This window comes from Eulemur rufifrons, chromosome 7 (genome assembly GCF_041146395.1).
Source record: "Eulemur rufifrons isolate Redbay chromosome 7, OSU_ERuf_1, whole genome shotgun sequence".
In the NCBI taxonomy this organism is placed as follows: domain Eukaryota; kingdom Metazoa; phylum Chordata; class Mammalia; order Primates; family Lemuridae; genus Eulemur; species Eulemur rufifrons.
In genome coordinates, this window is record NC_090989.1 from 59,431,824 (window position 1) to 59,447,933 (window position 16,110).

The following is a 16,110-nucleotide window of genomic DNA, read 5'->3' on the forward strand; positions in this document are numbered from 1 at the left end:
AAGAATGGAAAAACAAGCAACACATATACTCACCATCAAATTGGTATTAACTGATCAACACTTAAATGCACATATAGTAGTAACATTCATTGGGTGTCAGGCAGGTGGGAGGCAGGAGGAGGGGTGATGGGCATGTTTACATCTAATGGTGTGGTGCGCACTGTCTGGGGGATGGGCACACTTGAAGCTCTGACTCGGGCAGGGCAAAGGCAATATATGTAACCTAAACATTTGTATCCCTATAATATGCTGAAATAAAAAAAAAAATTAAGAAAAGACTAGCTTTGATGACAGCATTTTAGAATCCCCTTGGTTGTCATGCTGGAATGGAGTTTAGACCTGGATAAAGAAGGCATTGAGGTTGTTTCCAATGAAATTATCAGTCTCACCCAAAATTATCACTATAGGCAGTTAACATATAGGTAAGTAATAATTACAATAAATAAAATTATCAATGATAGCTAATACTGCACTAAGAACTTTGCCTACATATGCTTTTAATACTCATAACATTTGATATAGATTCTATTTTTAAACCTACTGTAAACGCATTTTAAACTATTTGGAATAGTGGCAAAAACATATTTGAAGTGGTGAAGTGCCTCACAAGGAAGGCACTGAAAAGAAAATACTGTAGAAAATTTTTTTCTTTGTCTATTTTTGTGCTTTTTAGAGAGAGAAAATGGGAATATTAAAAAGTAAAAAATAAGTGATGTGTGTTTAAAAAAAGAGATTTAAATACTGAAAGAAAGTAGCATAACAAAGCACCAACATGATTTTATATAAAGTTGCTCACCTGGATTCTTAAATGTATTATCATTCTGGGCCTTATATGTGCTGTGTTCTATTCCTAGGATACTCTTTTTTCCCCTATTTTCTTGGCCAGGTCCTATTTGCTCTTGAGGTTTCAGCATATTATGCCCTTAGGGTAGCTCTGCTGGCCTTGCAGATTTTGCTATATGGCCCTATTTTATGGTCTTATTGAATGCTATAATTTTCCTTCATAATGAAGAATCTAATTAAGAGGTTATTCATTCAATTACAGATGGTCCTGACTTACTATGGTTTGACTTACAATTTTTCAACTTTATGATGGTGCAAAAGCATGTACATTCAGTATTCAGTATGCTCTTTGACTTAAGATGGGGTTACATATAGATAAACCCATCCCAAGTCAAGGAGTTTGGGATGGGTTCATATTAGTTCAACGTCCTGCTTTCTTGTTCAACTATATGCACCATTTGTACAAGGACCATGTTTGTCTTACTCTTCTTTATATCCTTTTACAGAGTGAGCACTCTATAATTCTTGCCAAATGAATAAATTGTGAGATGGAGATCAACATTAATCTAAATATCATTCTGTATTGATGGATGACATAATTTAAAACCAATATACAAGTAATACAGCAAAAAGAAAACAGAATTTTTATTTATACATTTTTCTCCTCTTTGTAAAGGGAAAAGGGGAATATTTAAAAATACAAGAAATAAATAAATAAAATTGATAGAATAAGTTGAGCCATTATTCTCCTTTGAATCGTTACTCTGTGGTCAGTAGCCTTTACCCATAAAGTGCATAGGTTTGACTCTTGCACAGCCATATGCTACAAAGTTTGACTCACAGAATCTTCTGGAAGGGCTATCCAAGAAAACCCTAGAGAAATAATTTTCTGAAACTTAAACTGTAAATCATATGTTCTCTGTGTTAAATATAAAGTCTTACTAATTCTAACATTGCTATAGTCAAAGGACCAGATGAGAATTACTTGCAACATGTGTTTCTGGAATTCAGCTTAAATAAGTGAGTTCAGTTTAACATTATATATTTTGCCCATATCCATGAGGTCAGAGTCTATGCTGGTCATATTGGGTGAGCTATACAATTAGAAGTAAGGCAGATAGGGGTTTAGCATTAGTGGAGTTCAAGAGTCCCATAGGTCAAAGGTTTAGACTTGGAAATGAATTGAAAGAGGAATCTCAGACCAAGTGATTAAATCCCAAAATAGGATTTCAGACTTTGTGGGGTCCTATTAGCTCCTCCCAGCACAATATTTTCCCACTCACCCCATAGAAATACAAAGTATTTCCTAAGTGAGATTCCTATACTCTGTGTTGATGTCAAATCTGGCTTCTGGCTGGACAAGAAAATTACACAGTACCTCTCGAGTTGTTCTCAGCCTAAGGGGCTAAATCCTCAATGTGCCTTTTGAGTTTTTCAGAGGTAGAAAGCTACTAAGGTTGTGAAAACCTTTGTAGAAATGAAATGCACAGAAACTCTTTCTGTGACCCTGAGCAATCCTGACACCACATGATGCACATTTGAGAAAGGGACTTCCTTACGAATGCAAGAAGATTTAGAAACAAAGTTAAATGAATATGGGAGCAGCATTGCTCACAGAAGGAAGATCAAACACTCCATAGAAAATACATGTTACGGTGCAATTGCCCTCTGGGAGTCACAGGATTATGAAAGTCTAACTTAATTAAGGGAGAAAATAGGTCATATTTAATAACCACATTTGTGACATACCATTTTGACTATATAAAATAACTGAAGAAGAGAGAAAAATTAAGAAATCACAAATACAAGAAAGATACCCATGGAATGCATCCATCTAAGCCAGGTAAGTGTTTTTGATTTTGTATGTATGAAAAATTTACCATTCTTCTAATTTCCCTCTTTAAAAACACTTGTAATATAATTGAAAGAGAAACTCTGGGTGTTAAAGAGAAACAAAATGGCTTAAACAGAATCTGAAAAAAAAATTAAGAAGTAATAAATATTCTCCTTGTAAAAATATACTATGAATCTTTCTTTCTTTTCTCCTTCTCGTGTTATCCAATGAAAGGTAATCAGACATTTGTGAACCCTGCATGGAATTTTCCCACTTTCAGGGCTCAGTGTTCCTGTGGGGTCGAACTAATTACAGGTACATTTCCTCTGCAAGGCAGTCAAACTCTGTACTGTTGAAAGCACAATTAATAATTGAACAAAGCTAGCTGAAATTTTTTTTGTTCACATGGCCACGGGTTGCAGGCAGCTTTGCTGTCACGCAGGGAACAGAGTCTCTTTTTTGGGTGTCTCCAAGAAAGGCTTCACACTATAGGCTGAAAAGAATCACCTACTGTTTCCAAATTTTGAATGAAATTTTGTAAAACCCCACAAAAACAAAACAAAAAAACGTTAGCTTCCTTTTAAAATAGTAAAGACAAGTTCTCTCTCCTGCCACCAGTAATATGGTTATCATAGTGGTTATTTGGGTCAGATGTGAAAGGGATGAAAGAATAGACTTGGGAATGTAAGGAGGAATAGGAGACCATAGAAGAGTCAGGTTTTTTACCTTGAGATGTTGAAGGCTCCTGAGAGAGGATGTCTATCCCTAAAGCCCTCTGGGGCCATGGATGAATGCAGCAAATCCTTGTCCTGTGTCCCATAGGCAAGGGTTTGTAAACTTTTTTGTGAAGGACCAAATAGAAAATATTTTAGGCTCTGTGGGCCAAGTGATATTTATTGCAACTATTCAACTCTGCTGTTTCAGAACAAAAGCAGCCATAGACAATATGTAAATGAATGAGTATGGCTGTATTTCAATAAAACTGTATGTATGTACACTGAAATTTGAATTTTACATATTTTTTGTATGTCAAAGAAATGGAATTCCTCTTTTGATTGTTCTCCACCATTTGACAATTTAAAAACCATTCTTAGCTGGCAGGCAGTACATAAGTGGGGCAGACTGGATTCGGCCCATAGGCTGTAGTTTGCTGACCTCTGGTATTGACTTTTGGGAATCCCTGTGAGTACACCTATTTTTCTAGTTGATTTTGAAGTCTCCAGGGTTCTCTGAGTGTATGTAAATTCTGTCTTTACTCTGGAAGACAGGCTGTCCTCTGGTCTTTTGTTGACTTGAGACGTTATAAAACCATGTCATCAAGGGCTCAAATCAAATGCTTATTATCCTGGGAAAGTTTATTAGAGTTACCCATGAAGACCTAAACTTTAGCCAAGCTGGAAAAGGCCCTGAAACTCTGGTTCTATCTTGGAATTTTTCTAAACTCCAGAGATAAAAAAAAGAATCTGTTTTTGGGTTCAAGTCAGTATTGTCCCAAAAGAAATAATGTCTTTCTATTAGTGCAGTTCATTACTTGATTGTAACTTGAATATAATCTATCTTCCCTCCTTTCTCTCTCCTTTTTTGTCCTTCTTTGATCTACCACCTGTTCCGTAAAAGAGATTATAAGTAATATCTTTATATAGACATCGAAATTAATTAGAAAAGGTGAGATAAAATGAAAATAATGGTAGGAAACAAGATGATAGCAGGAATATGAATTTGGTGTCATAAACTCCTACATAGTTTGCTTAAAATAAATTTTAATGTGTAATTTCTGTAATTTATATTTCTTTACAGATGATCCATAAATTTGGTTCTAATTTTGTTAACAGTCAATACAGTGAAGGACACATGATCATTTACAAAAATTCACTGGGCCTATTCTTAGAAAAACCAAACTGTTGCTTAGGAAAAAGACAGTAGAGATAATGAAAACAAAGGGGAACTTCTTCAAAGGGTTCTTTCAAAGGAAAACTCTGTAAAAAATTCATCGTCTCTCAATAACAACATTAAACACAATGAGTTTGGAAGTTATCTTTTACAACATCCTTAAACATGAACTAGTAGCTTCTCTACCAAATTGCCATAAAGTAAAAGCAATTCTACTTGAGATGGGGAGTGTAGTGTGGGATTGGGAGCTAATAATACCACCCAAGCAGAATGTGTCTGAAGGTTTAATTTATTCCGTAGGAACAGTGTATTATATCCACAGTTTCAAACTTCAGAACATCCTCCATTATGTATTTTTTTCCTCATGAGGTCTAAAATGAGTCTGTGAGGAAACAAGTTTGATATTGATTTCCCAAATAATCATGGATTATCCATAAATGATGAGTTGCATGTGTTAATAAGGGTGGGTTTTGAGTGACATTTTCTTAAGGAAATAGAGGCCTCTAATCAGAATACCTGCCTAAATATAAGACCACTCTGTAGTTGGTCCGAACTTTACCTGAGAAATTAATTTGGGGTTTAATGGCAAATGAAGGCCCCATATTCTCCTATTACAAAATACAGAGATTTTTAAAGACACTATAACCAGATACTATCCTGGCCTATAGGAATATGTCAGGAAAGCTATTGTATGCCTAGCTTTGTACAATATTTTTTATGGTGTTCATTCCAAAATGAATATGTTGTAACTTAAATTTCTAAGTCCTTATATGAGAAAATGTTAACAGACTATCAGATATAAAGCAGTTAAAACTTGAGGGCTTTCTACCAAAATAAACAATATGTTACAAGAATAATTGACCCATAGCTCCTCTTTCTGGAACAATTAAGTAGCAGGCATCATTCTACAAAGACCGTGTCATTGGCAAAGGCATGGTTTTGCATATAAGAAGATATAATTGGTAGAGTGGGGAAGTATGCAGGCAGTTAATCCTAAATAATTTGGAAAAAACATTTAAATAAAGTTTAAAAAGCAGGAAAGCCTCTTTTCTCTCCTTTCTGTGGTGATGGTGGTGAGAAGGGACAGGAAAGGATACAGAAGATAGTCCTGGGAAATGATTTTCTGATTTTTACTGATTTAGCATCAATAGTTGGGATCCATAATGAGCTCATGAAGTGTTGCCCATGTCTGACACCCAACACAGAACCCGATGTCAAAGACAGGACATTAGAGATGAGAAACAATTTTGTATTATTCCTGACCGATTTCTTCAAAAAGTTTTACATATTAGGAAACTATAGTTAACAGCAAAGCAAAACAAACAAATATAAAAACAACTATGTAAACTTAATTCATACAAACATTGCCCCAAGACACTCAAGCCTCAAACTAGCATCCATTTTACATACAATATCAAATAATCCAATGCTTCTATATTTGTTGCCTTGGGGGCTGTTTTATTGAAAATGAAACCATGTATACATATGCATATTTAATATATATATTTTTTCAGTACTATGGTTGTAAACTTCATAGATATGAACACATTAGCAAAGACCATGAGGATCCCAAATAAGACCTATGTTGCAATTCTCTTAGTGTTTTAATAACAACATACATGTTTGCCCTTCTGATTCACTGGAATCTCTGAAGCAGGAGGATATCTTAAACATAATGGACAGGATGTGGCATATTGGAAACTGGAGGGTTGCTTACCAGTAGGTGTAAGGTGTCTCCAGGTGATAACAGGTTCGGGACGGCCATTGGCCATGCAGACCAGGGTCACGTTGCTGCCCTCATTCACAGTGACATCCGAGGAGATGTTGGAGATCTTTGGTGGGACTGTAAAGATAAAACCAAGTGGAGTGTTTAACCATGTTAGTAAGATCAGGCTTGTAGCACTGGTCCACACCATTGAAAGTTGCAAATTTGTGCTTTTAAGACTAGTGCTCATTTTCTGTTCACCAAATTTGTAAGGAGCTCCTAAAGCACTACTATAAGGTAAGAATACCTCTCCATGGCCATCTGAGTGCTATGGGAAGTATATAGTGTCATATAATAAAAATTTATTGGCTCTTTTTTTATTAGAATGGACCTTATTTGATATTAGAGAGCATGCACATTTATACAAATTAACACATTTTTCTTATCATTGTTATTTATGTTTATTTTTATGTACATAAAATATAGGCCAGTCTCTCCTCCAAATACCAGGAAAAGAAAAAAAATGCTATTTAGTGTAATATTGCATTGGAGTGTTATTAAAATGTAGTAATACCTCATTACTTAAAATCTAGCCACATAAGGAAACCATGGGTTAATCACACAATAGAAAGTTTCTAAATATCATATGGGTGTGTGACAGGCTGTATGATGTACCTTAGAACTTAAAAACTTAATTAAAAAGACCTATGTCATAGATAGGTAGACATTACAAAAATACTATTACTTCTAATGTTACCACTGCTACCACTACTGAAAATTTAATAATACCTAAATTTAATGAAACATTTACTATATATAAGACCCCATGTAAAGTACTTAACAAGTATCATTTCAATAATTTTTTAGGAAGAATTAGATTTATTTTATCAATTTTTGCCAATTAATTGAAACATATAAACAATCAGAAACCAAACCATCTACACTCACGCAGTTTACTGTCTTCATCAACATGACTTTACTATTTCAAAAAAAAAAAAACCCTTGCTCAGGAATACAGAAATTGTAAATATCTTTATTATTTGTTTCAAGAACTTCCTGAAAATACATTTAAGATACCATTGGACTGCTCATCTTACAGCAAATAACATCAAATAATTGTTTTTATTCTACCAGACTTACTTCGAAATTCTGGTTTCAAAAGGGTTGAGTTTTTTCAGTCCTCAAAAGTTATTTCAATAACTTCTTATAATAAAGAAATGATATTCTATGGGGATTTTATTTATGGGTGGGAAACTAAGGCATAGAGGGGGCTGGGTGAGGGGACGAAAATGAGTTTGAATCCAGGCAGACTCCAAGGCATATGCTCTTAAGTACTACTTGAATAAAACTTCATCTTCACAACCCAGGCTACCAGATGGCCGAAAATGACAGAAATTACTTTTTGGTGATGTGAGAAATGAATCCCCAAGGGCAAGCTGTACTGCCGTCTGACTTACCTCATTAGTGTTCGGGGTGGCAACATTAGATCCCACACTGGTAGGCTAAAGTGGGAAGTGAATTACTCAAAAATTTCATCACAGAGGTTATGCAGTGATTACAAATAGCAGGGTTTATGGTTTGACTGTGATTTGCTTCCTTTTCACTCAGTTGCTTAGGCTGTCCCTGACAAAGTATGTATCTGGGGGAGGGAGAAGGACAAAAGAGCATGAAAGGGTCCAATAATAAAAGAAGTTTACTTTTTCTCATTCTTCCTGCCCATTAGAGACTCTGTGTAGTGAGGAATAAAACAGAAACATTTTCTGCTGACAGCCATACAGCCCCTACACATCCTTGTTAGTAGACACTGATGGCATTTGGGCAGCAGACCCATTCAGGATGTAACAAGAAGGAAGCAGGATGAAGACTCTCTCGACCTCATCATTCCGCTCTTGTAGGGCCTCTGGGTAGAAACTGGTGATTATAAATCAAGCCCAATGGCAGAAGTAGACTGTAGCTGATTCCCACTATTTAGCAATCTCTATTTATAGAATTTCTATTTCCCTTTTTAGCTGTTGAGGTCAAGGGTCATTTTCTCCTATTCACACATCAACTTGCAATATGTTCTCCCAGACTTTTACAATGAAGACCCGAAAGGTCATACCCCTTTTATAGGGAAGAATGTGAGGCACAGAGAGAAATAACGGCTTGTCAAGAGTGATCCCACCAAGAACCATGGCTGGGCTTAAAATTCAGAGCTCCTGAATGTCCCATTGTTCCACTGTTTCATATTCACAGTTTCTAAAACCCAGTTAGTAAGCCAGTGTTCTAATACCTCACAACAACTGCAATAAACTATAAGTCAATGATGGTGTTCAAGAACAAGATTTAGACAGACTAGGTGCCATCCTCAACAATCTAAAACCTGCTTCAGGAAGCTATCCAGTAATTACAAGAGCCCACATTACTCAAGTTGTAGTTACCTCTGACATGCAACATAAGACAGAGTGTATGGAGATGAAATAGGGATGTGTTCTGGGTTTTAAAAAACCCTTTATATCTCTAATGTAAAAACATTCAAATTTATAAAACAGAAAACGTTTCCATGATTACGAGAATTGTTCCAAGAGAAATATTATTTATGATACAATTTACTCACATTACCTTTTTTAAATAAAAGGAACATATACCTAGGACTTTGCATTTACATGTCACAAAGTTAAGCTACTTCATCAATGTTACATAAACAGGTACTGATAAACTTGGGAATAAAATCTAGAATAATTGACTGCAGGGCTATGCTCCAGCCACCAAACCATACTGTGTCTCCTAATTAAGGACAACATACTCAGGTCCTGAATCTTAGAGATGGGAGACACAGGAAGTATTTGTGTTTAACAGTTAGAAATGTAGCCTCATTATATCATTGTATCCTACTTGGCTCTGGATTACTTCCAATGGATCTCACTCCATCATATATTTTGCTACTTTATTTTATTGTGTACCAGCTTCTTCCCCAAATCCTTTACATACAATGTAGTCTTTTTTGATCTTGAAAGAAATCCTTTCCCAAACCCCATGCTACCCTCTTAGTAACTTTCAATCTCTCTTTCCAAATTTCTTGAGGAAATTGCTCTACAGCACAATCTTCATCTCCCATCCATACTTCAACCTTCAGTGCAATCTGGGTTCTCTCCCTAACCTCCAAAGAAACTGCTCTCAGGAAGCTCACCAATGGCCATATTGTTTCTAGGTCTATGGCTAATTTTTATTATTTTCCTATTTTTCTCTGAAATGTCTGACTCAGTTAGTTGTAATCTCCTTATTTTGGTCCTTTGTTTTTTTCTTTGTTTCTGGGACATCAAACTCAACTGCTTTTCCTTTTACTCTTTTGGTTAGCCTTCTCAGTTTAACTTTTGAGCTCATCTTATCCTGTTCCTTAAATATCTATAGTTAAAGGTTTGATCACTGGCCTCTTTCTTCATCTCGACCCATACATTCATTGAATGATCTTATCTAGCTTCAGAAGCTAAAGCGATGTTATTGACAGGTCCCAAATCAGTATCTGCAGCCCAGATTATTCTGGTGACTGTTATACCTACATTTCCAGGTGACTATTCTATATCTCTAGCACATGCTTCACAGATGTCCAAGATTCAACATACTCAGGACTGACATGACATCCTTCTTCCCACAAAACACTTGTGTTTTATTATCTTAGTTAACAGTGTCATCATGCAGAGTTGCCCAAGCAACAACAAAGAAGACACCTCCCTTGACTGCTTGACTGCTCTCTCTCCTTCACTACCCTCATATAAAATTGATCTCCAAGTTCTGAGGCTTATGCCTTTGAAGTAGCTCTCAGATTCATTTATTACCCCCAGTCCCTACTCCCACTATGCCTTGTTTCAGACATCAACTTTTTTTGCCTGAATTACTTCAAAAGCATTAAAACTGGTTTCTTTCTCTAGCTTTCCTCTCCTCATGTTCACTACTACACCTTCACCACACTACAACCAGATTTTTTCCCCCTAAATTGTGCATGTGAATATAATATCCCTTGATGAATCTCATTGCCCTCAAGATAAAATCCAAACTTTATAAGGTGGCTTATTAAGTCATTTGTGATTGGCTCCTGCTTCTCTCCCCAGCCTCATTTCCTGCTCCATTTCTGTCACATCATCTATTCGGATAAAACAACTTTTGATTCCTGGAATATGGTCTCCTCACTTATGTTTCAGCATTTGACATTCTAATTTTTCTACATGGAACATTCTTTCTTCAACTCTTCATGTGGTTAACCCCTTTCCTCCTTCAGGTTTCAACCTGTCAGCTTGTCTTCTTTTTCTAATATAATTTTTATTTCAAAATATTAGGGGGTTCCAAGGTTCTTCTTACATGGATGAATTGATTAATGCTGAAGTCAAGGCTGTTAGTGTGCCCATCACCAAAAGAGTGTACATTGTACCCTACAGGTAAGTTTTTATCCCTCATGCCCCATCCATGCTACCTCCTTCTTACAGCTTGTCTTCTTACTTGTTTCCGGGATGACTTTCCTGTTGTTCCCAGCCCTGACTCCCACCCTGCTCCCGACACCATGTCCAGTTGTGCACCCCACTGTGTTCTCACCTTGTGCCCTGCATTCCCCATGGCAGCACTGAGCCGTAGCTGCCTTACCTGTGCTTGCACTAAACTATAAGAGGCAGATGTCAGGGCCTTTGTTTTCTGAACCAGTAAGTCTCACAGAGCATGGTGATTGGAACATGGTAGGTGCTCAAAAAGTGTTTGAAAAAAATTTACTTAGGTTTTCCCAATTCTTTACTTCACTCAGAGAAGGTATCTCACTGAATTTTTGTCAGAAAGGAGTAAGCTTTTATTTTCAACCACTAAAATATAGCTTCTATCAACATTTCTTTAGCTACCCCTTTAGTCACCTATTTCACTATCAACTTCTTTGACTCTTAATGAAAAAAACTAACCATAGGGTAGAGAAGTGTTTGTATATTTCAAGAACATCGGAAATGAGAAGAACTTGGTGTCTAACTTCCTCAATTACAGACTTTTCTGAGTTTTAACTTTTTTGTTTCTTTCCCATGAGGGGAGAGAGAGAGAGAGAGAGATAGCAATTGATAGAATTTAAATTTATATCATCACTGATAACATTGAGGTGGCAATTCAAAGGTTTTATTCTATTACCTCATAAAATATAAAAATTCTGGTAAGTAAAAGGTATTACTGTTATTATTTCTACCATTTTACACATGCAGACGTAGGGGGAAAAATGAGTAAAAAATCACATAGCTAATGAATAATAGAGCTAGGATCAAAACCTATGATTTGTATATTTCACAAGCTTTACTCTTCTTTAGATCATATTCACTTCTGCAAAAGTGGTGGAAATAGTATTTTTATTTTTTTTTAAGTTTAATTCTCAGAAAAAAATGACTGCCTGGGAAGTACTGTTTAACATAATAATCTTATTTGAATCAGCAAACACATGTTGTTTATTTTTCAAAATCACTATAATATTGATTTATGCTCAATCCTTGAGTCATCATAGTACTCTGAGTAGTGTATTTCTTTCTGGACTATCCCCTAACAATTCTTATTCAGAGGGTATTAGTGTGATTTATTTTATTTTCCTACATGTAATGCCCTGAACTATTTATTTGATGTTTTCAACCTATTCAGTTTCAGTGATCTCTCCAATTTGTCTGGATTATTTTGTTTTTCTTATTGATTAATGAGAGCTACTTATACTATAAGGAATTGACCTTTTGTTGTCATGTTGCAATTTCCCCAATGTGTTTCTTGGTTTTTAATTTTGTTTATGATTATTTTGATTTTGCTGAAGTTTAAAACTTCTGTGTTGTTATATCTATTGATATTTCTTTTGTTATTTCTTCTATTGCTTTTGTGCATAGATGGTACTTTTCCAACAAAAAATAAGTTAAATACTTATCTCTATTTCTTCTTCTTTTTTAATTGTTTCATTTTTTTCATATCAAACTCTTTAAATCATCTGGAATTTATTTACGGTATGAGAGATAATCAGGGCTTCCTCAATAAATTTTTAGTCAATTTCTCCAATAGCATTTGTTGAATGATATAAAATGCATTCACTATTTTGGTTTTCAGACTCACCCTATAAAGTGCTGCCAACCTGGCCAGCCCAGTATTTCTGGAAAACATGTAAATATAAACCTTACTTACCATGCCAACTAATATCACCAATATATTTTTAAATATGTCATTAATTTTTTTTAAGACAACACTATTTTGTGTTAATTTTAAAATCTGAATTAAGTAGGTCATATTCTTTCATTGAAATACACACAGTCAGTGTTAAAGAAATGTACATTTTTTTCTATTCAATGCAAATTTAACTGTGGCTTCTAAATAATGCTAAAATCTAGGTACACCTAAATATGTGGATTCCTTCAGCTGTGCGATGAAGCAGCCTTATAAGGTTATGATGCAGTTGGTCTGGTGCTGCCACTGATGTTTTTCTGTCCCTCTTCACTGTTTTTGTAATTCCCTTACCCACCTTCTCTACCAGATGTCCAGGGTCTGTCCTGACTTTTGTGAACCTAGAGTTGCCTGTACATGTCTGTATAGTTCTCTAGGTTCCAACTCATTCCTTCTTTTTTTGTGTAAGACTAGCGTCTATTACATATGGCAAAAAGTGGAAATGCAAGCAAAGTCAGGGACATAAGTGGAATAGATATGTATTGTTCCATCTGCCCAGAAGCCAAGCTTCTTTATTCTGCTAAGACACCCTGGTTTTCCTTTGTGGAAACCACTGCTCACCCACAGTTTGTTGACACTGTCAATCAAGTGACCCATTCTCCTTTGGCCAAGGAGTGGGTGCATGACCTAAGCTGGACCATTCAGGCTTTCTCCCCCACACCCTGGAAACTTAGTTTTTATAAGGAATGACTCAAGAGAGGATGAAACTGATTCAATCTGTGGCAGACTGTGTCAATAGCCCCAATTCTGCACTTCTCCCTGTACTATCTGTAATATATCCTTTGCCACGTCTATGCCTTCCTACAGCTGGTGACACATAGTTCTTCATCCCTGGACCGTGTTACTTGCTCTTGCTAATAGCATGTCAGCATGTGGAACACAAACAGAGCTGTGCCTCTGCCATTGCCATGAGAAGAACATGCTCAGCTGTGTCTATTGGCCTAGGAGAAGGAGGATGGGAGATGGCACATAGAATTGTCCGATAAAATACAGGGTGCTCAGGTAAATATGAATCTCAGGCAGACAACAAATACTTCTTAGTATAAGTATGTACAAAATATTCCATGAGACACACTTATAATAAAAATTATTTGTTGTTTACTTAAAATTCAAATTTAACTGAGCATCCTATATTTTTATTTGGTAAATCTGGCAACTCTAAGAGCAAAGTCATCTCTAGTGAAATTCAGCCTAAATCAGCTGATTTGCACACTTGTGAGAATAAAGAATAACTATTATTTCATGCCCCTGAATTTGGGAGTGGTTTGTTCAGCAGCAATAGTTAGTGGGTACACATTATGAAATGTGATGATGTGAAAGGACTATATTCTTCACTAGTATCTATAACCTGGATCTCTAGAGATGTGTGACTTACGTATTTTCCAAGGTGAGGTCGTTCTGTTTTTCCTTTGATTCTGTGAACTAAATCACCCCCTTTTTACATCAAGTTAGCCAATTTCTGTTGCTTGAACCAAAAAAAAAAAAAAAAATCCTAATTGTTACAAACTGAAAGGCAGTCATAAGGAGAAAATTTGAAGAGGGGCTTTTCCATAGAAGTAAACTGTTGCCATCTCTGCCTAGCTAATCCTTTGGCTTCCACATAACCAACTTAGTTGCATGCTTAGCATTGATTTTTATCTGTCGATATGGCTGCTTTAAAATAACCCTAGGTCTACAAAACCATTTAATTCTAGTTGTGAATATTTTAATGCCTGAGTCCCTAAATTACCAACCAACAGAAGGAAAATAATCAGCTCCAGAGTAGGAGAGAAAAGTGGTCATTTGGCTTATTTCCCTAACCTCAAATAATTAGAAGTTATTATTTGTATTAAATTCAAAATGTCATTCCTAATGGTGCAAATTAACAACAAATTAGTCTCACTAGTTATTGTTCTTTCAAAGTTGGGGCAAGGTGTATACATTACTGTGTGTGTGGTGATGGCAGGGTGTTCAAAAACACTATCAGCTCCCTAATTTCTAACTTTTCTTTGGTACAGCTAGAAAAGCTTAAGCCCTATCATTTGCGTATACAACAGGCTATGAAACCGTATAATGTGTCTGTGTAAGAACTGGGTTAAAAAATCTACAGGATGTTTCTTGAGGAGGATTTGCCTTTAATAAGTATATTCCCAGGATTCGACAATAAGAATAAAACTATATAATATAACATATAAATGCCATCTTGTGAAACATCAAACATCCATCCAGCCTGGCATTTTGCTTCTGAAAATGCCACTAAAGCATGTTTTGCTGCATGGTGTGGGAGTTTCCAGGAGAAATGACAGGATTGGGAAATGTACTAGATTGAGAGCCAGGAGATTTTGATCCTGCCTGGCCACTAGTTCAAAATGCAACAGAATATTCTCTGATATTTGCGTTTGAATCCTCATCATCAGGCATGTTGTAGGTGCTTAACTGATTTTGAATGAATAAATGAATAAACTAGTAACAAATTATTTAAATCCCTCTGAACCTCAGTTTCCTTATCTGGCAATTGGAGGTAATATACATAGTTGGTATTAGGCAATATTACAGGATTGATATTAGGGTCAAACAAGTTAATATATGTGAACTTGACCTGTAAACTGTAAGAGGTTCTACAAATACATTATTTACTGCATACTAAAACTAGCTAATAATGACGTTTAACTTTTCCTAAGATGACATGGTAAAACAGTCTATGCATTTCTATGGCTAATGGCATTCTAGTTATATTTTTGCAGACTCTGTCATAGCCAAAAGGTGTAGGTAGCTACTATAATTTATAATTAATCATTAATTGTGGCATTAACAATAAATCACCCCAAAGATGTGTATTGAGTTTTTATCTACTAATGGACAGAGTTATACTAATATGTTCAGTCATTTAGTCAATGCATAGACATTTTATACCTAGAGTAAAAAGTGACATGAAGATGTGAGAGTACAAAATCATGAGTGAAATAAATTTCACCAAAATTTTTAGAAACTTAGCTAACCATCACATAATTTGTAATGTCTCAGTAAATAAAAGAGGTTTTCTTTAATTTGTTGTCCTTGTAAACAACAGATGTTGCCAGGTGTTTTGTGGCTGTAATTTGAGTCTCTGAAGCCTTAGACCTTGCCGTAGAATAAAACAACTAGCAGTGATAATTTCTTTTCCACTAGCGTTAGTTCCCACTCCTATTAGGATCCATTTATAAAGCAAGAAACATCAGCCTCTGAAGTAGGTATTTGAATCACGTTCTACAGGAACATGATTTCATTTAGACACAAATTTCATGGGCGAGTAGGGAAAATATGGAAACTATAGATTCTTTGAGTGTCAGGTGAAGCTGAGGGTAGAGGAAACTCATTATAAGTATCAGTTACTCAAATTTCCCTGCCAGAAGTGATTATAAATGCTGCACTTATGCATGCATTAAACGATGAACCAAATAACTTAAGGTAAGAGGGATAATATGCTATTTAGAAGAAAAGATAAAATGTATGTACAAAACAAAGCAATGCTAGGTGCCATGTGTGGTAATGTAGTAAAGTCAGGGAAATTGAAGCAGGGAAGCCAATAAAAATGAAATACTAAAACCATATAGTTAAGAAAAAGTCATCTTCTTTTAATCCTCTTTTAATAAAACAGGAGCAGTTTCTGAATTGCCCATGTAACTAAAAGTTAGTGCCTAAAGCCTCACTTACCATTGTCCCCTGAGATGTAGCCGACATTTTACTGTGATGG

General features: G+C 35.7%; 1 protein-coding gene across 2 annotated transcripts in view; it reads right to left on the minus strand.

The window, feature by feature from the left end:
* The window catches only part of LSAMP (limbic system associated membrane protein), a 595,694-nt gene that overhangs the window by 193,894 nt on the left and 385,690 nt on the right, over positions 1–16,110 (minus strand). For both annotated transcript variants that reach the window (XM_069472648.1, XM_069472647.1), the window contains exon 3: positions 6,225–6,350. In XM_069472648.1, coding sequence (XP_069328749.1) covers positions 6,225–6,350 — 126 coding nt within the window. The remainder of the gene's footprint in view (positions 1–6,224; positions 6,351–16,110) is intronic.